At 32.7% G+C, this 25,438-nt stretch overlaps 1 protein-coding gene across 1 annotated transcript in view; it reads right to left on the bottom strand.

Annotated features, from left to right (window-relative positions):
- Window positions 1-25,438, bottom strand: part of LOC129920175 (dynein axonemal heavy chain 5) — a 78,960-nt gene that overhangs the window by 15,286 nt on the left and 38,236 nt on the right. Inside the window, exons 20-31 of the mRNA XM_056001401.1 lie at window positions 21,853-22,239; window positions 21,207-21,792; window positions 20,916-21,149; window positions 17,560-20,237; window positions 17,238-17,486; window positions 15,565-17,133; window positions 15,343-15,511; window positions 14,155-14,307; window positions 13,782-14,074; window positions 13,187-13,679; window positions 6,635-6,824; window positions 6,415-6,571 (exon numbers count right to left, since the gene is read on the bottom strand). Coding sequence (XP_055857376.1) covers window positions 6,415-6,571; window positions 6,635-6,824; window positions 13,187-13,679; window positions 13,782-14,074; window positions 14,155-14,307; window positions 15,343-15,511; window positions 15,565-17,133; window positions 17,238-17,486; window positions 17,560-20,237; window positions 20,916-21,149; window positions 21,207-21,792; window positions 21,853-22,239 — 7,158 coding nt within the window. The remainder of the gene's footprint in view (window positions 1-6,414; window positions 6,572-6,634; window positions 6,825-13,186; window positions 13,680-13,781; window positions 14,075-14,154; window positions 14,308-15,342; window positions 15,512-15,564; window positions 17,134-17,237; window positions 17,487-17,559; window positions 20,238-20,915; window positions 21,150-21,206; window positions 21,793-21,852; window positions 22,240-25,438) is intronic.

Genomic DNA, 25,438 nt, shown 5'->3' with positions numbered 1-25,438 from the left:
ATTCAACCAAGGTTGAATTTTGTTTCAAGCAAAATATTTTTAGATTAAAATTTTTTTTTATTTAAAAAAAATTACCTACCTAATTTTGACACAAAAATAAATCGTTTTTGGAATCAAATTTTCAGTTAATGTCAGTAACGGATATTTTAGAATATGTATATCATTAACTATGTTTGTGTTTAAATATATATAAAGTCCTAAAAATGGAAAAAAAAGGCTACTGAAAGTAATTAAAAAAAAATAAACAAACTCAGTGAATTAAAAAAAAAAATAATTTTTAAATAAAAAATTAATTTAATTGAATTAAAACTTTTTCTGAGCTATTGTGGTTAAGAAAAGAACAAATAGATAAAGCTCAGAAAAAGTTTTAATTCAATTAAATTAATTTTGTATTTAAAAATTATTTTTTTTTTTTTAAATTGACTCCGTTTGTTTATTTTTTTTAAATTACTTTCAGTAGCCTTTTTTATGAAATAAAACTTATTTATTGAAAATAAACTGGGATTTAATAAAAAGCACAAAAAATTAATACTCATTAACGTGTTTTTTTGACTTAAATGATATGAAAGTGTAAAAAACCACTTAAAAAACGAAGAAAATTGTGTTTAATGCAAATTGTGGAGAAACGGTTGTCCGAGAAAAAAATGTTTTGAGACAAACTAAAACTGTAATAAATTCTTGATTGGTTGTAAAAAAAAAAATCTTTCGAATAAAACGTAGTTTGTCAAAGATAAGGCCAGTTAAAGGACAAGAGAGCAAAAATCATAAAAACCGTGGCAACTCGAAAACGGGACGTAAACGAGAAAATGACCTAGACTTTTTCGACTTAAAATTCAATTCATTTCAATTCATTTCAATTCAATTCATTTAAAATGACCTCAGGAATCCATGGTTTTCATTTGGGGCGTCGACTGTGGGACACCCTGTATATACAATAATTGAGTGTGAATAAATTTGAGCTAGTAAACTCAACAATTTTAAAAATTTCTTCCACTTTGGTTTTAAGCATATACTTGAACAATTAGATCTTAAGCCTGAACTACATAGAAACACAAAGTAAAAAAAAAAGTTCAAATAAGTTCAGTAATTTTTCAAATAATTTACATGTATTTTTAAATGTCACATCAATAAATTTTGTTTTTGTTATTTTGTACTTTTGTTTACTTTTTATACTTTGTTTGCCTTTGTGCTTCGATGTAGCTCTAGCTTTATTTTCAATAAATATATTTCAACAATATTTTTATTTGCTATTCCAATTATATATTTTTTTGAAAATCGATTTAAAATTTTAAACAAAAAATTCGAATATTTGGGTAAAATACAATTATTAAATATTATTAGAAATTCAGTAGGTATTTTTGTGTTGGGTTGAAAACGTTAAATTTTTTTTCAACCAATTTTCATTGTTTGGAAATAAAAAAAAACATTTTTTTTTTTTTTTTTCAAAATTGTCATGAAACCTTGCAGCATTTTTCTTGCTGTATTAACAAGTCACAGTCAACATTTGATAGCGGTATTTAATTTTTTTTTTTGTTAAGTGGATTTTTAATGTTTTTTTTACAAATTCAGGCCAAAGATTGACTAAAATACGTACCTACATCAAGTCAGTTTTTAATAAACATTTTGTTCTAAATTTTCAAACTGCCTTTAATTCAGCATCATCGCATCGTTTAAAAATCGAAAGAAACATTTTTGTTAATTTTTGGTTACGAGCAATTTCTGAGAACTTCGTGATAACGGTGGTTAAAAAAAATATATGAAATATCTATAAAGAAGTAGATATATTGGGGCTTTCAAATTCTATTTTTGAGTTTTCAATACGAGCATTTTCAAAAATCGCTTACAAAAATTGAATTTTTGTGCCCTTACATTTTTGCCGCTTGTGTTGTTTAATTAGAACGGATTTTTATATAAATATTTCATACAATCGTAATATAAATAGAAAATGAAATTTCAAAAAAAATTTTTTTTTAATTTTTAAAATTAATTTAAGATTTCTTTTTGATTGATTGATTAATAGTAACTATTTTAAATGACCTACCAAGGTGTTTTTGAATTTTTTTTAATTATACACTCCTGCTCAAATTTAACGCACATCATATTTATTTTACAGAAAATTCCTACTATTACTTTGTCTCACAGTATCGTGGTTATTTTCTCAAATAAGACAGGAGTGATCTTAAATTGAAGGTATGGAGTAAAATGTTTGTGGGGAAGATTTGGAGAGATATGCTGAAGTCTATCTGTCAACCCGCTAACCTTTTAGAGATGAGTCATAAATTTTCATGAAGTAAACTCTGCTTTACAACACCTACGGAGTTAGTGAGCTCTCCTAGACCTACTTTAAATACCCAAAAATACTTGACTGATATCCTCGAACACCATGCGGTTCCAATCACCCCTAGATTTGGTCCACAGTTCAGTCTGATGCACGATAATGCATGCTAGAGTGGTTTGAAAATATCTTCAAGATTAAAATATGCCACCCTTGAATTGACCACACAGATATTCGGATTTGAATTCAATAGAACATGTCTAGGAAATGTTGAAAAAAGTGCATTTGAGGCCGAAATCCACCTCCAAGCATTCTTGATCCACAGAAAATTGGAGTGAAAGAAAAGTTACAATAAAACCTTCAAATGTTAATTCGTGGAATGAATAGATGACTCTAAGTTGTCATAAGCGCTAGAGGAGACAATGCCAAGTATTGAATAAAATTATTGGAAAGAACTGTCACGTGCTTCCATTTTTTAAAATTTTTTTTCTTAAAAAACAAAAATTATTTTAATATCAGTTTTCAGACCTTAAATTGCTAAATTTGGTTCATCTTTTTTTTGGTTGATAATACTGTTGCAGTTTAGCATTTTTCTGACTTGCTTAATAATAACCAAACACAAAAAAATACAACAAATAATTTAAAAGCCATTTTAAATAAGATGTAGGGGTATGACTAAAGAAAAAAAAAGTGTGCGTTAATTTTGAGCAGGAGTGTATTAAAGTTTTAAAAAATTTTTTGAATTTTTTTTTTTCTAAAAATGAACAAAAATCAAGTTTACATTTCTTTAAAGCAACTTTATTAAAAAAAAATTGTTTTTTTTTAAGTAACAGCTACCAAGGTCTTAAGATTTTTAGCAACTTTAATTCGTAAGACCAAATGTGTGTGCCTTATTTGTGCATTTTATTTTTATTGAGATGCATTCAAAAATAAAATTGTATTATAATTACAAAAATATATCTCTTTGAAAAATGGTTTTGATCTTCATAAAAAAACTATTTTATTTAATTTCTAGTAAAATAAAAACGATTTTAGAAACATTTTTTTAAGTCGTTGAAGCCATTTTGTAAAACAGGTTTTTATATATAAAATTAAAAAAAATTTCCAAAAGCAAAAATTTGGTATCCATTAAAAAAGGAATATATTGGCACATAAAAACAATTTGAAAAAATTATTTGTCTTGATTTTTCTGATTGGAACTAATTTTCAGAAAAATATGTTTTTTTTACCACACGATTAAAAAGCTATCTTTTGATGGCGAATTAAAAAAAAAAACAATCAAACAAACCAAAATGAAAGTTATGATCCTTTTTTTTACTGTCATTATGTTATCAATGTAACAATAGAAAAATCAACGAATATCGTAAAAGAACAATTATTTCTCGTTTTCGATTTAAAGTTTTTATTCTAATGTGTATTTCTTAAAATTTCCGTATTGACTTAACATTGTTGGACATAAATACATAAAAGTTTCATATGAGACAAAATTAACCCATTTGTTGAGCATTATTTGTTGATAAATAGAACAAATCAATTGACTTTGCATTCAATTTTTTCCTAGAAAAAAAAAATGTTCCACATACGCCACAGTGACCGCATTATTCAATGTGTTATATGGGAGCCAATATAGTCCGCTCCTTTTTTCACAATCAACTTTCTCATAACTCCAATTAGATGAAATAAGGATTTACGTCTACAATCTACCTTAAAGTGTAAATTTGTCACGAATCGAGAAAGGTAATGGAATACAGACGTTTACTTTTAAAACTCTCACAAAAAATTATTCATCCATAAGAGACTCTTTCTCTTTTTAAGAAAAAAAAGTTCACACATCAAGACCTCCTCTTTCCTATTCGATATGAAGAAGGGACTGGGTGGATAAAACCATAAGAAGAAGTAAAAAGTTGAAGTGAGATATTATTATTTCAATTTTATTTTCAAATCAGCATAAGCTGATTTTTTTTTCTTTACTTTGCTCTTTTTTATCCTTTTCACCTGAATGCACGGCCATCACCAGCAGGCAAGGAGCAGACGTGGTATCTATCTGGGAGAGATTGTTCATCATCGTCATCATCACCACCATCACTTTGGTCGAATACTTGCTTTGATGTTTTTATATAAATTTTTTTTTTTAGATGATGCACTTTTTCTGTGAGCAACCATAACTTGCGACAGGATTTATTCCTCCAGGTACACGTCTTGAGTTACATTATTTCTTTCTATCAAAATGAATAAGAAAAAAGACCAACAAGGACGGATAGAGATATGGATAAGAAATATAAATCAAAGTAGACTCTCATATTGAATTCTCTTTGACAGAAAGAAGAAAGAAAAAAAAAATTATGATTGTTTGAATTTGAATGCATGTCCTGTCTGTCCATCTGTGATAATATTGTGTCTTTTTGTATTAAATTATTTCGAATACACAAAAGGATTATAATTGAATTTGAAAAGGCGAAAAGGTGTTATATTTTTATATAACAACTTCGACTACCAACGTCACCGAGTGAAATGTGGAATAAAAAGGCTTATTCATGGCTTTAAATAAAATAAAAAAAAAAGGACAATGGATATGGATAGGATATACCTACAACCTACATATTGGGTGTAGGTGGGAAAGTTGATTGCTTGGTTAACACGTTTGAGTGCAAATGGCGTGAAATTTACTAAAAGAAAGAATTAAAAGAAAAAAAAAGCAATAAATGAATCATGAGAGTGGCGCCCATAAGTAGAAAGAAATAAAAACCTCCTCCTCGGAAAAGCTTTTAAAAACTATTTGCAGGAAAAAAAAAGTAGGGTAATGTTGAGGTTTTAATTAAATCACTTTGAATAGAGAGAAAACAAAGTGAAATTGTGATGTTGTGTTGCTGGGATTTACGTTTTCGGTTTCGGTATCAGTTGCTTTCGTCATCCAGTATCACAACATCTGATGCATTCAAATGTAAGGCGAAAGTGAATCGACGTTAGAAAAAAAATGTGAAGGTAGCTTTAAATTGAAATAAAGCAGATTTTTTACACCTTGTGTTTGTAATAGTGATTAAGGCTGGAGGAGCCTTAAGCGTAAAAGGTTTTCAGTGGTTGAAATGAAAGTGGATTTCAGAATAGAAGAATCTATCTATTTTCAGTAGGTGTGTTTAATTATGAAGGCCTTTATACACAGTCTAGGCCTTTTTAGGACATGTTCGGTACATGTTCGGTATATGTTCGGTACATGTTCGGTACATGTTATATATATGATCGGTACATGTACGGGACATGTTCGGGAAATATTGGGTACATGTTCGGAAAATGTTCAGTATATGTTGGGGACATTTTTAGTACATGTTCGGTACATATTCAGAAAATGTTCGGTACATGTTCGGTACATGTTCGATACATGTTCGGGAAATATTCGTGACATGTTCGGGATACGTTCGGTACATGTTCAGGAAATGTTCAGTATATGTTCGGGAAATGTTCTGTATATGTTGGGGACATGTTAGGTACATATTCAGAAAATGTTCGGTACATGTTCGGTACATGTTCGGGACATGTTCGGGAAATATTCGTGACATGTTCGGGATACGTTCGGTACATGTTTGGTACATGTTCAGTACATGTTTGGGACATGTTCGGGAAATGTTCTGTATATGTTGGGGACATGTTCGGTACATATTCAGGAAATGTTCGATACATGTTCGGCACATGTTCAGTACATGGCAAACTCAAAATTTTTAAGGGACAAAAAGAATAAAATGACACGTCAATTTTTATAAAAACGTTTTTGAGATATCCCCAAGAACTTTTTTTTCAGAACCAAAACAGCAAATATTTTTTTTTCTACCAAATTTGTTTGCTTCTTACGAAGGTGAAACTACTAGAACCATAATATTCATCATTTTACGATTTAGAAATTTTTCATATCAAAAATGCCAAACCGCCTTCAAATCAATAGAAATGCGAATTCTTTTGTCATCGCATAACTGGTTTCTATCAGAATATATTGGCAATTTACCTTTCGATTTGTCATATTCAAAATCTGATTTATTATTCACTCGAAGTTCAACTGAAAGTTTTCATCAATACACAACACACAAAGCTACCGCATACACAACCTGTATGCCATCTATAAATCCAATCATTATAACACACTTTTATACCTTCATCCAACGTTCGGGAATCCTTGCGTCGTACATTGCATCTAAAGACTCCTTCAAGGCTGCACTCATAACAATTGTACCATCAATTGCTAACTTTAAATCGCGCAAGCAAGAGAATACTGTTTTGATGACACGTTGCATTCGATCGATTTCTTGTCTGCAAAAGAAATTAAAACGTTTAATCATAAAAAAAATTAATAGTTTTGTTGTTATAACTTACCTTAAAAATATATTCATTGGGAGTAGTGCTCCCATTCTGGTAAGATTCTCGCGTACCTCAAACTCATTATACTGAGGAGGAAGTTTTCTTAGCATATCATCGGCTAATTGATAGACGATTGATTCTCTAGTCTCACCACCACCACCGCCACCTTCTTTTGGTTGAACACTCAAGATCGTATCCAATATGCCTTGAAAGATGTATAAAAAAAAAAAGGAACCAAAGTTAGACATTTCAGGGCTTCCTTGTATAAAAAGCTATCAACAATAACCGCTCTTATCTATATTCTCATATCTCCCCAATGAATAAATGTCTGCCATACTCAACAGGGGGCGTTGTGAGAAAATGAGAAAAAGTTGACATGCATTGAGATTTCTATGTTTTGCACTTGATGGGGCAATTTTGTTTTTTTTTTTCTTCCATAATACACCTCAAACACCTAACTCCTCCCACACGCTTACCCTTTAGAATCGAAAAGCCATGTGCTTTTATATTGCTTTTCAATAAAGAATAAAGTGCTCGAATGAGTCGCAAAGGCTTGCTGAACATCGATGAACAGATTTTCATCGTCAAGAAAGTTCAGTGAAAGTGACCCACCATCAATTAATTTCATTCATTTCATCTATTTCATTCATTTCATTCATTTCATTCATTTCATTCATTTCATTCATTTCATTCATTTCATTCATTTCATTCATTTCATTCATTTCATTCATTTCATTCATTTCATTCATTTCATTCATTTCATTCATTTCATTCATTTCATTCATTTCATTCATTTCATTCATTTCATTCATTTCATTAATTTCATTCATTTCATTCATTTCATTCATTTCATTCATTTCATTCATTTCATTCATTTCATTCATTTCATTCATTTCATTCATTTCATTCATTTCATTCATTTCATTTATTTCATTCATTTCATTCATTTCATTCATTTCATTCATTTCATTCATTTCATTCATTTCATTCATTTCATTCATTTCATTCATTTCATTCATTTCATTCATTTCATTCATTTCATTCATTTCATTCATTTCATTCATTTCATTCATTTCATTCATTTCATTCATTTCATTCATTTCATTCATTTCATTCATTTCATTCATTTCATTCATTTCATTCATTTCATTCATTTCATTCATTTCATTCATTTCATTCATTTCATTCATTTCATTCATTTCATTCATTTCATTCATTTCATTCATTTCATTCATTTCATTCATTTCATTCATTTCATTCATTTCATTCATTTCATTCATTTCATTCATTTCATTCATTTCATTCATTTCATTCATTTCATTCATTTCATTCATTTCATTCATTTCATTCATTTCATTCATTTCATTCATTTCATTCATTTCATTCATTTCATTCATTTCATTCATTTCATTCATTTCATTCATTTCATTCATTTCATTCATTTCATTCATTTCATTCATTTCATTCATTTCATTCATTTCATTCATTTCATTCATTTCATTCATTTCATTCATTTCATTCATTTCATTCATTTCATTCATTTCATTCATTTCATTCATTTCATTCATTTCATTCATTTCATTCATTTCATTCATTTCATTCATTTCATTCATTTCATTCATTTCATTCATTTCATTCATTTCATTCATTTCATTCATTTCATTCATTTCATTCATTTCATTCATTTCATTCATTTCATTCATTTCATTCATTTCATTCATTTCATTCATTTCATTCATTTCATTCATTTCATTTATTTCATTCATTTCATTCATTTCATTCATTTCATTCATTTCATTCATTTCATTCATTTCATTCATTTCATTCATTTCATTCATTTCATTCATTTCATTCATTTCATTCATTTCATTCATTTCATTCATTTCATTCATTTCATTCATTTCATTCATTTCATTCATTTCATTCATTTCATTCATTTCATTCATTTCATTCATTTCATTCATTTCATTCATTTCATTCATTTCATTCAATCATTAATTTTAGGAATCCCTAAACAAACCCTTAACTGAAGAGTAAAGCCATCCTAAGCCTCTGGGAGATATTGTATATTGATAACCCTACTACACATGGTAATACAAAAGTCTATGTATCTCAAGACCTATAGGCCTGTTGCTGCTCTCGCCTTTTGAATAATTGAATCAATATAATAAAATACAAAATGAACAAACAAACACACAGGCATGATGAATATGTGAGTGCTTCTTTTCTCTGCTGACATGATGATGGTCGTTGCTATTCATCCATCAACAGAAATGAAATTTTCTCCAAACAAAAAAAAAACCCATGCTCCAACTTTCGAACCTAAAGTTAAAATCTATTGACTATGACGTAGTGATGAATTTTATGATATATTCTATGTTCAATATGATGTGACGATGAAGAAGTCGGAGAAAACGTCAAAAAATTTACATTATTATAAAAAGTGACAGAAACAACACGCACGTAATTGTTATGTTTTTAAGAGTGTTGAGAGGATATATTGTGTCTATGTAATTAATATCATGTACGTTGACATAATGATGTCAAAGTATAAGTGTGTGTGTTAGACGCATTGAGCTTAAATTAATAGGAAAAGGTTATTTGTGATGTAATTAATTTTGTCTGGATACCTGATGGAAAGGTTAAATGAATAAAAAAAAAACTGTTTAGTGATGAAAAAAATGACAGTTATTGATTTAATTTGACGTTTGTCAGTGACAAGTGTCAAAGTCAATTTGTTTATCAACAAAAAAAAAAAACTAACTATGTACATATGTCTTAAAAGATGCTTAGGATATAATTTTATTTTCAAGTATCTGAGGGACTAAAAATAAACCAAATAGTTTAGTGAACTTGCAAATCAGAGTATTTTTGATTCGGGTCAAAATTTTTGATTTATGGCTGGATTTGGTCTTAAGGTACCAAAATAAATCTTTTGAGGTAAATTCCACGCCAATGCCAATATATTCCTAATTTCGGTAATTCTCTCAACAATTTTTTAAACAGGGACTTGTGCGTTCCAAACCCCTATTTGAAGGAAATAGTTCGGGTGCAAGGGGTATTTTTTTTAGCGGAGAAAGGAAAAAAATTGGTTGTGAAATAAAATCATGTGATACATGTTTGAAAGTTTTTTTTAGGCAGATCTAATAACATCAAAATCACGTCAATACGATTACTTTAAGACAAGTTATTCTCGATTTGACGTAAGGGTCCTTGTTTTTTAAGTACAACAAGTAAAATATAATCGAAAGCCATGTCAACAAACATGAAACACTGTTTGGGTTTTAGATTAAGCAAACACAAGGATAAGGTCCTCAAATTATTGTTGGTCAAAATGTGTTTTTTGAAGGGTTGAATTATATGTCTGATACAGGTCCCATATTAGCTGACATATTTTTTTTTAACTTGGTGAAAAATATTCGTTTGTTACCTATAAGAATTAAGATCTTAAACTTTTTACAAAATTATCTTGAGTGAAAGGGTGTTTATTTTAAGCTAAAACTGAGAAATAATACAAAAAAAAACTATGACATATTATGTAAATGATACACTGGGGTACCAAAAATTTACGACAGTCATCTAAGAAGTCTATTAAAATATTTTAGGTTATTAAATGTATCAATGGTATAAATGGTACCTTTACAACCATTATTAAAAATGTTATAGTTGCTATGGAAACTACTAATGAAATAAGTCTTTACATTTTTTTAATAGGGTGTTTTTTGAGGTACAGAGAAAATTTGGGGTTTTTTTTTTTTGCAAAAACAAAGTAATAATAATACTGGTACCCTATTGCAATTCAACAATTATCTATATAACTTTTGAGATTGGAAACAAGAATCTAAAGTGTCTATAAGAATATCATGGTTTAAAGGGTGTTTTTTTACTGAAAAATAATTTGATGGGTAACGCTAATGAAATTTGCTAATAACCTTACATTTAGGATAAAAGGCAAGGCAAGAAAAAAGAGACTTCATAAAATAAATTATAGGTAAAATAAATTAAATTGTTCTCATTTTCGAAGGAGGAGTAAATTCTGGAATAAGTACCAAAAACCCAATGATTCGTTTATAACTGAAATGTATTAAATACTTATGTATGTTTCCTTCACTCAAAAAAAACACCCTTTCTCCAAAAGGTTTAAAAAACCTTACAGGTTTGAAAAAAAAAACATATTTTTAAAACTTATGAGTTTTCAAATTTTGTTTTGCTGAGGCACAATGAAGTTCAAATTATGGGTTTTATATAATTTTCAAAGTTGGAACACCCGAGCCATCTTATTTAATGAGCATGTGAATTTTTTTGAAATTTTGAAAGTTGTTCCTAGTTATTGCTGAATTTTTCTTAATCTAGCCAAGTTTTTTTTAATGAAAATGGGAGTTTTTTGATACATAAAACATTTTTAATCGAGCTCATCTTTTTTCAAAAATTGCATAATTGATGATTATGAGTTCAGTTTATGTATTTGCATTTTTTTTTAAAATTCTTTTTGAAGTTAATTGAAAAAGACCCGTTCTTCGAATGTTTTTTTGACAAAAAAGACACGATCTTATCGAATTTGAACTAAATTACATAAAATCAAAATAAATTGCACGACTGGGTTTGCACGTACTTGCTCTTATGGTAAAAGTTACTCTGATGTTAAAGCTTTTTGTTTCATATTTTTATGGAATTTCATAAGTAGTGAACAAAAAAATATAATCTGTTTTTTATAATTGACTATAGACCGTTTTAAATGATCTTTTACACAAAACCAAGTATGCGGTTTGATTTCTTGTATAAAAAAGAATTTTAGAAAATAAAATTTAGAAAATCGTTAGAGCCGTATTTTAAAAAATTAATTTTGTATACCTATATAAAAATTTTCTAACATTTTTCAAAAAAAAAATATGGTATGCCATTTTGAAAAACGAAATTTCAAATTTTTTCACCAAACCGTTTTCAAAAAATTGATTTTTCAAAAACAAAAAAATTTGAAATATTTTTTAAAAATCCAAAAATTTGTTTTTTGAAAATGTTTTAAAATTTTAATATTACCTTTACATAAACGCTTTTTGATGAAAATTTTCGTTGATGTTGTACGAGATATTCAGAAACCAAAAAAAAAACCGTTCTATGACAGGTAACGTTAATAACAGTACAAAAAATATTTTTTTATTTCAAAAGTTGGCTCTTATGTATGAAAAATTTGAATCAAAATCGTTAAAGCCGTTTTTGAAAAAATTAACTTTTCTATTTCCGTTATATGGCAGGTACCGTTAGTTTTAGTCATAAAAAAAAACTTTCAATTTTTTCTCTAGGGAATCTCCCAAAACTGCTAACTACCAAGTTTGAAGGAAATCATTTCACTCGTTTAGGCTGTAGCTCGAGGTATATACAGACAGACAGACAGACAGACAGGATTGCCGGACCCACATTTTTGGCATTCTCCAATATCGTAATGTCATGTAAAGTTGTTATGTACATATCTCGAGTTCGATTTTTTTAAGAATCCTAAACTTGCCTTATAGTACTTATATCGCAAGTAAAAATTTCAAAAGAAAGTTTTAACTCAGTACCTGAGTTTTAACTGAAGTACCTTCAAAGCCTGATGTGCTGTCAAAATTTTTTAAATCGATGTGGAATTCATCGGACCAAAACAAATATGTCCTTATTAAAAATTTATGTTTTTGTAAACCATGAAATCGAGCGTCATTTTCATCGGCGTATAAAACAAAGAAGAAATATTATTTTCTTTTGGTGTTTGTTTATTTTAATTAAGTATATTAATAGGTAACAGAATAGGCCAATGTTAAATTTTTTAATGATGACAAAATTTCAGCCCAATCGGTTAAAAACTGTAGGAGTTAGTTGGTCGCCCGATGGGAGCACAGGATTTTACTATCATCCTGAACTACACCGCCATTTAAAAAATTTCACATCATTAAAAAATTTAACATTAGCCTATTCTGTTACCTATTAATATATTTAATTAAACTAAACAAACACCAAAAGCAAATAATATTTCTTCTCTGTTTTATACGCTGATGAAAATGAATCTCGATTTCGTGGTTTACAAGGTGTTATTACCCCTTAATCTTTTTTTGAACCATTTTCAAAGAAGTTCTTTTCTAGTGAGATTACAATTAATAGGTTAATGCATTCAAATTCTTTGCTGTACTAACAAAATTCGTCCGAAGAACTGCCTGCAAACCATGTATTGATTATACTCTTTTATATTTAAAACAAAATTTCTCAATTCAGGAAGTGAAAGTACGGTGCTCTTCAGCTACTGAACTATTTGCCAAAACTCTAAACTGTGCTTATCCATTTGAATGTATACCTACAATCTACATTGTACATGAATTGCCAATTGCGCTTCTGATAATTTCTACAAAAAACAAGAAGTCACTGTTCCAAATCATATCCGATACAATGAAACTTCTACACAAATTCCACTTTTCAAAGCTTTATTGCAGTATTTGCATGATTCCGACCATATCATCCCAAAAATCTCTCTATCCACATTATTTGCTTGATAAACAATCAAACCCCATCAAACAACACTCACCCATCAAAAAAACTTACCTTTAGCTGTATTTATCTGATACGTGATATCTGCATTCGGATGCAATCCAAACACCTCTGGGGTATCATTTGCTGGCAAACTATTTATATAGTCAATGAATCCTTGCAAACTCTTCGTCACTGGCACCCGATAACCTTTGTAAAATTCAAATGCCGACGTCAGTAAATTCTCACAAAACCAAACGGCCGTGAAAGTAGTCAAAAGTCGTTTATCGAAATCATCTGTAACCCTGCCGCCATACTGTACCTCACCAAGCATATAACAAACCGTTTGCCATGATACACCCTTCTTCGGATCCATCTCATCCAAGTGATTCTGAATAAATTGCACGCTTGCGGCAAAATCAGCCTGATTGAATTCGTACGGTACATTCCAACCAAGAGGACCAAATTTACGACGTTCTTGTATAACAGTATGCAGGAAAGCAACAGTATATAATAGTGGCGGCCATTGTGGGGCTGATGTGTAATCCAGAAAATCTTGACTAAAAGCCTTTTTACATTTACAAAAAAAAAAAATAGAAATAGAAAAAAAATAAACAATTTTTGCAAGAAATTACCCCAAACCCACTTCCTCCTCCTCCTCGTAACTTACCTGATAGCTTCGTTTCATGCTTGCTCGAATACCTTGAGGTGGTTCATTGGTGAATTTAATAGCCATTTGCAATAATCCAATAGGAAATTCCGAATGTGGTTCTGTAGTTACCCACATACGGAACGAATCATCGATGTGTTCAGATTCAACCAGCAAGTCAATCACTTCTGTGCAAAATGGCAACGAAAGATGAACGTTTTGTAGCAATACCCAGCCACCAGTAGCCATTGCTTCGAGTATCATTTTGCGGGCATGGAACTCTTGGCCTTGGCCCATTGAGACCGATTTTAGAGCTGTGTTCATTTTTGAGTGGGAAACGATTGTTAAATCAATATTACAGGTATGTGGGGGTAGTTTTTGATGTTTAACTCACGGATTCCTTTCTGTTTGGCCAAGATTCCTATTTGTGTAGTTGGATCGGAGCCGATTGATAGCAGACAAACAAACGGTGTACGTGGTTCTGATTCTAACCAAGTGGCTTCTAAGTCGAGAATTTGCATTTCACTGTATTCGGGACCAAGGGATTCTGTAATTAATTTGAGAATTTGTGAACAGGAGAACAAAAGGGATGCAATTTTATGGAAAATAACAAATTCTAGTTAACACTGAAAATCATGAGTTTGTATGATTTTTCATTCTGAAGAAATCATTAACCAAACATTGAAAAATTTTAATTTATTTACTCGCCTTCGATATATTTTCTAATGAAATCAAAAATACTCTTTATGAATGAAAACCAGAAATTTAAACGATTTTTCATTTCCAAGAATTCGTCAACGAAAGATCTAAAAATATCAACTCAATTTGAACATATTTTCCGGATACACTACGTAGAAGTGAAAACCAAACGCTTGTACGGTTTTTCATTCTCCAGTAATCGCTAACCAAACATTGAAAAAATTTTATAATTCACTCAATTTCAACATATTTCTTAACAAAATCAAAGATCTCCGGATGAACTATTAAGAAGTGAAAATCATACGCCTGTACAGTTTTTCACTCTAAAGAAATCGCTAAACAAACATTGAAAAATTTCAATAAATTACTCAATTTTAACATATTTCCTTACGAAATCAAAGGTCTCCGCATATACTATTTAAAAGTGAAAATCAGACGCCTGTACGGTTTTTCATTCTCAAGAAATCGGAAACCAAACATTGAACTTTTTTCAACCATTAACTCGATATACATATTATTTTGCTTTTTAAAAATTGAGGTCTTTGGATATACTATTCAGCAGCGAAAAAAAGGAGCTTATACGATTTTCCATTCTCAAGATATCTTCATACAAACTTTGAAAAAATTGAACCATTTACTGGCCTTTAATATATTTCTGTACGAATTAGAGGTCTCTGGATAGGCTTTTCAGCACTAAAAACCAGACTCTTCTACGGGTTTTTGTTCTCAAGAAATCGCCAAACAAACATTGACAAAATTCAACCATTAACTCGACTTCAATATTTTTTAAAGAAAATCGAAGGTCCCTGGGTGTACTACTTAGAAGTGAAGATTTTTCATTCTCAAGAAATCGCCAAACAAACTTTGAAAATTTTCAACTTACCTTCAATATATTTCTTAGCTTGAGAAATCGTTCTATCCGGGCTCCATGAACGCACCAACAGCAACTTCCTAAACCCATCCAATGAAGCCTGGTAACCACAAGGGATATCTTCCATTTCAGGCTTTTCAGCTTCGTACCATACCCGCCATTCTTTCTCACTCGATTCAATCTGAAAAAAGACTCAATTAGAGACCTCATAACCCTTCGTTCTCAAAAACTTACAATTTGTAAGACATTCAAAAACGTATCCAGTTTACTAATCTCCACCAAATTCAACCAAGTTATGTCCAAGATCCATCTAAACGGTTTTGGTGCCACAGCATTCAAATCTAACGAAGCTCCACCTTTTATAAAAGCCATAAACTCCTCATGAGTAATATTCCCCTTGTGATAATCAATCTTGATAGCCAACATCAATGTAAACAATTGCTTATGCCTCTCATACAAACTCCGATTTGTAAAGGCCCAAACCTCGTAGGTCAAATACCTGAGAATAATATTGATCCTCTCTTCAGTAACACTGGATTTGGTCGACTTGGTGATGGAATTATTGAAGATCACCAAAAATTGTTTCAACGAATTCTGATACATAACATTGACATTACTCATTTCAGTGATCAAGAAGTATAGAATTGATCCCCGAGCTGCAACGGCTCGGTATTCTTCACGAGCCTTCATAATCTTCTTTTCAGTGATTTCGGATATCTTCAATTTTTGATTGACTTCTTCCGCTGTCGATTTGGTCACACGAAGAACTTCAATCAAAGCTTCATCATCGACTAAAGAGCCTTGAGATGAGCTTAAACGATATAAGAGGTTTGCTTCGAGCTCTTTCATATTTCTCTGATTCTGCATCACCGTTTCAAAGAGAGCCACTCGCTCAGCTTCAAGATCAGATTTCTCCATTAAAATCACTCTTCCCAAAAGTTGATCTTCCAAACCCCTCATCGTTACAGTGAAATCGATTATCGAGGTCTTTGCACTCATCTCGGGACTGAAGGCTGGATTGGGAAGCTTTGTGGTAATGTAGAGCATAAAGCCCGGCATAACATCACACTCCTTGTCTCCAACAAGAACCTTCTCGATACTTCCCGATTTGATGAAATTCTTCTCCAAAACATTATCAATCACTGGATCCAGCTCCGTTCCCACATCCTCAATCAACAAAGGTCTTCCCAAAGACAAGGAATCTTCCAAATGAGTCCTAAAATACTTATGATTCAATGACGTAATCTGCAACTCATTTTTATCCTCCTTGCACTTAATCCATATCTTTCCCTGACTTTGTGGATCCACCAACAAGGGATAACTACTCGACTTGGTAGCAATCAGTGCATTCTGAACTGACAACTCATCATTTGGCAAACCCTGCAAAGTCCACTCCGAAACTGTTGACGAATCAACCAACATACTCGTTATGTTCAAATTCAAAGTAAACGGAATGACACGTTGTTTTAAAATTGTCATCCAAGTTTTGATCAAATTCGTCCGGAATTCCTGATTATAAGGACCACAATAGGACAAAAAACCCGTTGCCAAAAGAACATCGCCAACAAGTTTACCTAATTGAATTTTAAATTCCTTACTTTGATTTGTCCAGCGATGTTTTTCATCTGTCAGACCGTTGATGAGTGCTGTGGCAGCTGTCATTTTGCGCAAACAAACATTAGCTGCATCTGTTAGACGTTGCTTTTCGCCCACAGCTTTGTCATACTGATTTTTTACCTGCTGCAATGCATCCTCACGTTCGCGTAATTGTTCCTCAGCACCGGCTAAGTCATCCATGGCAAGCTGTGTGATGCAACGAAAAAACCGATATTTATCATAAAGTTCTACTCTGTGGAGGTGTGGGTAGGAAAGGGGTGGATAGACCGTGGGAAGATATGCGAAATTACCTTCAATCTTGCTTCCTGCATTGTGAGATTTGCCTTTAACGGAAGTACTTCTTTGTTAACACTATGAAAGAAGCCCATAGCTTTTGTCCAAGAGAGTAAACCAGCAACGTCACCACAAACTCGTCGTGCCATGTCCATGTTGTAGTCCTCCATTCGGAAATAGGGTTGCAACAAGTCAATCATTTCATCGTTGATTGTGTCCTTGGGGTAGTTTTGCAATTGAAGTAGAAATGTTGCACTCGCCATCATCTACAACGAAAAATAAAAAGAGGATTAAGAGGATTTCTGTTGGAAGAGACACACACACAAAAAAAAACATCACCTTTAATGATTCCTGCCAAGATGGTTTGGGGCAGGGAGTTCCGGCATCAGCGATACAAGGATGTAACTTCCTTTTGAACAAAATCAATACACAATCCATAATTCGCATAATCAAGTGTGGAGGACGTCCCAATTTCCTCACGGTGGCTATGTGAGCTGGTTTGATGGTATTTAGAGCATTTTCAGCTTCTTCTAGAGCTGGCTTGGCAGCTTCAAGCTTTTCTTCAGCTAAAGCCTTCTCATTTGCTATACAGGCTACCAAAGCTTCAGCTTTCTCTTTCACAATCATAACCTGGTTTTTCACAATCTCAGCCTGCATTGCCCGCTCAGTGACTTCAACCAGCACCGATTCAGCTTTTTTCGAAGCTTCTACAAGCTCTTGTTCCATGACAGCCAGGTCTTTCTTCAGAATCTCTACCGAAGCTGAAGCTTCTTTAAGCTTTTCCAAACCTGTGTCCATTTTTTCAACACCATCTCCCAATTCTTTCTGTTTCTGTTGATAGATATTCTTATAGCCAGCAATAAAATTGAGATAAGACTTTGGAGTCACATGGGTAGCCCTTCGGAATCTTTGGAAATACTCTACCGAAGTTTCCGAGACGACATCTTGTATTGATCCCAAAGCTGTAACTAGCTCTTTTTTCACTTCTGGTGTGCATTCAATTTCGAAATCACTTAAGAAATGTTGAGCTACCGAAACTAAGGCATCCTTGGGCCACGGCTGGAACCAATCTATGGTACATCCAGAGACCAATGCTGGAAACCGTTGAACTCGAGCCCGGAAAGTCTCCCCCACGGGTGAGAAACAGAAAACTACATGGAGATTGGTACAAACTCGAGCTAAGAAGAACTCCATGACACTTTCTGGAGTTGCAGTCTTTCGTTGGTTCTCACGTTTCATAACGGGGGTAAGTTCCTGAACGATTTCGGCTTGTTCGTCGCGGGTGAACAAATTTGATATGACACCCGATGAGAGGATATTATTCAAATACTCTAAGAAACCTTCTTCCTTGATGTCCAAATCGGAAAAGAGGAATGTGGTACCCTTACCCTGAACTCCACATGTTCTATAAAGCAGCTTAAGATCCTCTAAGAAATTGGCGACATTGTAAGACCTTGTCAAACTAATCTGGAAAGTCTTGTACCCAGCGATGAATGAAGCCAGTTTCGTGAGTGATTGTTTACCAGATCCACCAACTCCAACCAACATGACATTCCCTCTGGGATGTCTAATGATCCGGGAGATCTTAACCAAATGAAGCATAGCATCTGGAAAAAAGACCAAATCCATTCCGGAACCTCGAACCATTTCATTGAACTGTGCCAAGAACATAAATAATCTCTCCCGGAGAACATCGTGTGAACTAACAGGCTCGTAGACCTTCGGTAACTCCATATCAGCATCTTCTCCCTCTTCGCCAGTTGGTTCTGGAGCATCTCGCATGAAGTCCACAAATACCGGACTTGGGATGATCATTTCCGCATGAGCCTCACCAAGCTCGTCACGTACCAAACATGCCAGCTCACTACCAAACCATTCTTTATCTTGAACTGTGGTAAATCGATCAGCAAAGACTCGAGTGCATTCATGTTTCCAGAGGGACATTAAAACACTTTCCGAAGTAATAACTGTAGATAGGGTTCCCACCATACCCTGCCATATTCTAGACAGGTCTCTCAAACTGAAAACATAATGGAACTTGGCGGGAGTTGGAAGAAGCTTCTCCCTGGTTCTCTGCCAGATATACCGGGTGATAAATATCAACTTTTTAACAAGGTTCCTAACCTCTGGAGCAAAGCCTCGTTTGTTATTGTAGTGACCTTCCCCAACAACTCGGAAGATCTTATCAATCGAATCGTTATCGGGGATATTGCAGTTGAAGACGCTAAATTGCCTCTTCAACCTCGAAGGTATATCATTCCTTCCTCCACCGGGAAGTCCCATAGCTCCAACATACTGCACATCAACAACAGTCGTAAAATCCCCGGGCTTCTCAAGACTGTAAAAACCTTTCATATCCATGGTTTGACGGACAATCTCATTCGTAATCTGGTCACCCCATTCATTGATCTCTGGTAAATTGATATCATCAATAAACACAATCAATTTCCTTCCTCCCGGTGGACCAAATGTCACTCCAACCCTCTTCTCCACATAACTTTCAATAGTCCTCTGAAACTGATAGGGGCTAGTAGCCGATGAGAAATTAAATGACCTACCCATATACGATTCAGGATTCATTTTTTTCATAAAATTCTTCATCATAACTGTCTTGCCAGTACCCTGTTCACCAATCAACATTACAGCTCTCTCCTGGTTTGCAATAGTTCCGATAAGATAGTCAATCCGGACGTTATCAACTATCGGCACCAAGATACTCAAGTACTCGGGTGTCGATACCTCCGGATACATATAGGGAGTGACTAGTGTCTTCCATGATTGCCACACTCCGGTAGGTGAAACGAAAAAATCAAATATCGTACTGTCTTGTCCTTTCATCTTTGGATAATCGAAATGTGGAAAAGTCTCTTTCACATAGACGTCCAACTTGCATCGGTCAACAGAGTTAAGGTATGCTCCAAGACCCCAGGCAATGGAGAATATATATAGCCGATGAAGATGTTCCGGTGTGCAGGTGTCTTCTTTTTCATCAGATTTTACTTCTTCAAGGATTTCATCTAAAATTGAGAGAGGAAAAGAGGGACGGGGAGAGAAAAAACTATTGTATTCGATTGATCGGAGTAGATTCATGACACAAAGAGAGAAAGAGAAGAGAAATTTTTGTTTGTGAAGAGAAAAAAAAATTGTGCAAAAAGATTGAAAACGGACGAAAGGACACACACATATATATTTTTAAAGACATCACAGGACATTCACGTTTTTTTTTTTTATCAACACATAGAGATTTTTTGGTGGAGGGATACTTTACCGCCCTCACTGGCGTTCGAAAGACGCCTTTTCTCTTCTTTTGGCTGCTCTACAGGAGCTGCCGCTGTCGAAGCTGTTGCTGGCTCTGCAGGTTTAGCTTTTGCCGAACCTGCAGTAGGAGCTTTATCACTTGGCTTATTAGTACACTTCGAAGTATTTGGAGCCGTTCCATCGGCTGTTTTACCTGAAAATAAGTCATTCCCATGACCATGGGGTAAAATTTTGAAAATTCAATCCAATTATTAAAAAAAAAAATAAAAGATCTCCAGAATTATCTCAAGAAATCATTGTTTCTCCAATTTTCTCAGGTCAAGGTTTGAAAAAAGCGTAGGTCACTGGGCAATCTGCTATTGAAATCTAGGGTCTGAACGACTTTTTCAACTAAGCTGCGTCCAAATTTTATCTACTGCTCTTCCAGAACCCCTTACCTTCTTGGCTGTCCTTGCTGGACATGCTGACAGCACCTTCATCGTCTTTCTTAACCGGTACCAAGCCTTCCAAGATAAATAGCATTTGTTGAGCAATATTGCACTGCAATACCGACATCAGTAGTTTCAAGTTCTGTGTACCCCAATTGAATATTGACAAGAAAGACTGCTCAAAGAGGTCACTAAAGACAGTCTTTTCCCCCGGTGAACGGGACTTGAGCCAAGCTTGTACAACTGAAAAACCAAGGTTTTGGTATTTCGAAAGCTTCCTTATATTTTTTAACAACTTACTTGGTCTCCAATCGAGCCCGGAAGAACTCATATAGACCATTCCATTTCTCGAGACCGTAGCTGGTGATGCATTATCGATGTTATGAGGCTCAAATATGATCTTACAAGTCGGCGCCATTACCAAACGATCTCCATTGGCAAGTGTCAAAGTTTTATTATCATCCAGCACCGAGTTTAAATTCTCAATCCAAATACTATCTACTGGACCATCTAGCACCAACCAAATATTCTCCCCACCTTTACTCTTCAAAGTCTTCCTCCATAAAGCTGAAAATATCCCATCAGTCCAATCATTAGTCGCGACATCTAATCTACCAAACATCTGAGCTGAAGTTATAGCTTTCGGATTCATTCTCATCTCTCGATGAACTGTCCCCATTTGGGTCATGGCCTTCATCAATGTGTGAATACAGGTGGTCTTACCGGCACCACTTGGCCCCAAAGCCATGATACCATGACGAACCTTTTGTGTTTCATACAATTGAATCAATTTCAACACCCACGGTGGATGATAGACCAGACCTGCTTCATCAGCTTGCTGAGCTATTGCTGTTTCCAACTCTGGGTAATTTGTCTTTTCCAAAGTCTGTACAGAAAAAAAAAGGTTAAATATAAGATCCAAGAGATATTTGAACTCATAACTAACCTGATTGGGGAACAAATCCGATACTAGAGACATAAATAAAGGCTCATCTTCGTCAATCAATTTGGATAGATTCATATCCCTCAATACCCGCATAACAATCGTACTCTCACTATCTTTTGAATTGCTACGTTTCGAAGCACCCAATGTCCTTAATACAGAAAGGATATTTCTCAAACCAAAGTCATAATGCACTTGTTTGGTGAGTTGTTCCTCACATAACTTGTATAGAGTGTAGAATTTTCTTGCCAAAGTTATGTTTTCCAAAAAACCACACGATGCTAGTTTGACACGTATGATGATTTGCCGGTCGGGTACCATCATCGCAACGGTACGGAATTGAATTTTTAAATTTTCTGGTAGTTCTTTACGACCAGCGTAGCCAGGATTCTATGGAGAAAAAAAGAATAAAAGGAAGAGGAATAGTCGTTCGTCGATATTTATTTTCTTTAAAAAAAAAACTCTACTACAGATTACCGTAATTAATTTTAGATTCAAAACCCTATATCTAATTTAACTGTCTTACAGTGGGGTTGTAATCATAGAAAGCTTAGAAAAAAAATTAAAATAGAAGTCCTCCAAAAGAATAGCAAGCCTTGTTTTTAGTTTTTTTTGGTTTGTAAAAAGATAAAAGATTCTTACTACTCTTTAAAAGCTTTTTTAACTTTGGATGGAGTTATTAAAACAGCCAAGCTTCCTTGAATCTTTCTACGAAAATTATCATGTTACATATCGTTAGATGCAGAATGTAGTATTGTAAAATATACTGCAAACCAAAATTTATAACAAGGTTTCTTAATCGAAATATCTTCATACAAAGTTACAACTTTAAAAAAAGTTACTTATTAAAAAAGGTATGAAAACTTAAGTCAAAATGTGCTGTAAAGTTTATGGTGACGGACATTTTTCGACGATTTTAAATTCTAGGTTAAAGTATTTAGACTTTCGAGTCTAAAAGATGACTTCTCAGAAATACATCATGTTACATATCATTGAAAGCAGAATTTAGTGTTCTAGGAAGCATTGAATCCAAAATCTGTTATAAAGCTTCTTGACCGGAATATTCTCATCCAAAGTTACAATTTTTTTATTTTGGTAATTAATTTCTTTTTGAATTTACTAGTACAAATGATTTGTAGACTATCAAAATTAAAGTCAAATTGTGCTGTTAGGGTTGGAAGAACCACTTTAAGAGTCGTATATTTTTTAAGCGATTTTAAATTTCAGGCAAAAATATTTAAATAATCGAGAGTCTTAAAAGGTTTCTCAGAATCACATCGTGTTGCATATGGTTGAAAAGAAAATTTGATTCTCTAATAAAAAGTGAAAACCGAGATCTATTAGAAACTCTAGTCACGTAAATATTCTCATCCAAAGTTATAATTTTAAATTTTGTATCGCTTTTTACGCTTCGTTGAATAAAACTTGATAGAAACTAACTAATACAGTAAAATAAGGAGAAAAAAGGGGTAAATCTCGGAATGAATGTTAGTAGAAATTTTTTTTGCTCAATATCTTCCTTTTACCATTCTATAACATATCTCAAAAGTCTAGAAAAATCTCATGTCCGCTTGTCGCGATTTCAAGGTCAAATAGCGAAATGGAGATTTTCAAAATTAGCAAAAATAGGCTATGGTATTATATACACATATGATACATGATTTCAAGGTATTTTTTAATGCTGATTCCAAAAAATCTAAAATCAAGACAATCTGACGTCTCTGGAAAAAGTTATACCTGTTTTTCATCTGTCAACTCATATTATTATAACAGTTGCAAACTTACTGCCGAAAAACCCTTAAAAGTTATGGTAGATGAACCAAATTTTGCATGAAGATTTTAGAATCCATCATTATTAAAAATCAAAACAATCCATTACAAAAAATATATATACCTACGAAATAATGGTATTTTGTGATGGAGGGGAAAATTTTATGATGTGCACTAAAGAAGATTCTTGTTCATCTTAGGAATAAGTGCTAATAGGCTAATTTTTTCATTTTAATCTTTGTTTGGATATTCTTTAACTACCCTCAAAAATCTAAAAAAATCTCATGTCCGCTAATTTTCTTGGTTTGAAGATAAGGTGCAGTTTTGAAAAAATTGAAAAACTACTCTTCAGATATTTGTGTCAGATCAACATGAATAAGGTACATTACTTTTCAGGGATGGTCATATTGATTTGTTTGTGTGTTTTGTTGGAATCAGCGTTAAAAAATACCTTGAAATGATATGGGTTATGTTGGTATACATATAAGAATCTAAAATTTTCTTATTATTTTTTTAAATCTGCACCTAACTTAGTTTAACCTGGAAAATAAGAACTTGCGGTCATGAGATTTTTTTAGATTTTTGACATAAGTTATAGAATATCCAAACAAAGATAGAAACAGAAAAATTAGCCTATTAGCACTAATTCCAAGATTGTACCAGGATGTTTTTTAGTGCACATCCCAAAATTTCCCCTTTTCTCAAAAAATACCATTTTGTCATAGATATAAATGTTTTTTGCATTGCATTGTTTTGATTCTTAATGATAATGGATATGAAAACCCTCATGCAAAATATGATTCCGCTACAATTACTTTTAAGGGTTTTTCGGTAGTAAGTTAGCAACTGTTATAATAATATGGGTTGAAAGATGAAAAACAGGTATAACTTTTTTCAGAGACGTCAGATTGCCTTGCTTTTAGATTTTTTGGAATCAGCATTAAAAAATACCTTGAAATCATGTATCATATGTGTATATAATACCATAGCCTATTTTTGCTAATTTTGAAAATCTCCATTTCGCGATTTGACCTTGAAATCGCGACAAGCGGACATGAGATTTTTCTAGACTTTTGAGATATGTTATAGAATGGCAAAAGGAAGAAAGTGAATAAAAAAAAAATTTCTACTAACATTCATTCCGAGGTTAAATCCTTATTTGACTGGATTAAACATAAATATTCTGAAATGCAAATCCCAGGAGTGTATGACTCTTTTCCATAAATTAATTTTATGCCACCATTTAACCAATTTACCCCCACTGTATGTCTGTGGAGCCTTTTGCTGATGGAAAATAAAACTTAAACTGCTTCGATATCAGCAGCCCGAGCAAAAACGTCTTGTCTTGTTTATATTTATTTATCGTTTTCTCAAAGGAAGACAGCTTTCTCCTTTCGTCATATAAACAAACACCTACCAACCTCCTTTCGTTTTGATCAAAAAATCAAGATATAAATGACGATTAATTTATAGAAGCCTATCTGCTATACGCTTCTTGTCTCATTAACCTTTTTTTTTGCATTAGGCACTATGCTATAGGGGTAAGATGGATCTATTTTTATACATATAGACAAGTTGAAAACGTCAGGTTGTATCGTAACAAATTTATTATTGAAAATTTGAAGTTATGGGTACATTTTCTCTCTTATCGGAAAATTAATATTAGGTAATTAATTTGATAATTTTTTTTTTCTTAGAGGACAGCTAAGATTAAGGGGATATACAGTTTAAATAAATTTTCTAATAATATAGGTACCTAACCTAAGGCCAATTTTCATTGAAAGCTAATTATTTTGAATTATAGTCTCTTTGTCTAGAA

This window comes from Episyrphus balteatus, chromosome 4 (genome assembly GCF_945859705.1).
Source record: "Episyrphus balteatus chromosome 4, idEpiBalt1.1, whole genome shotgun sequence".
Classification (NCBI taxonomy): domain Eukaryota; kingdom Metazoa; phylum Arthropoda; class Insecta; order Diptera; family Syrphidae; genus Episyrphus; species Episyrphus balteatus.
The sequence above is the reverse complement of the archived record's forward strand: the minus strand, read 5'-3'. Positions and strand labels throughout refer to the sequence as shown.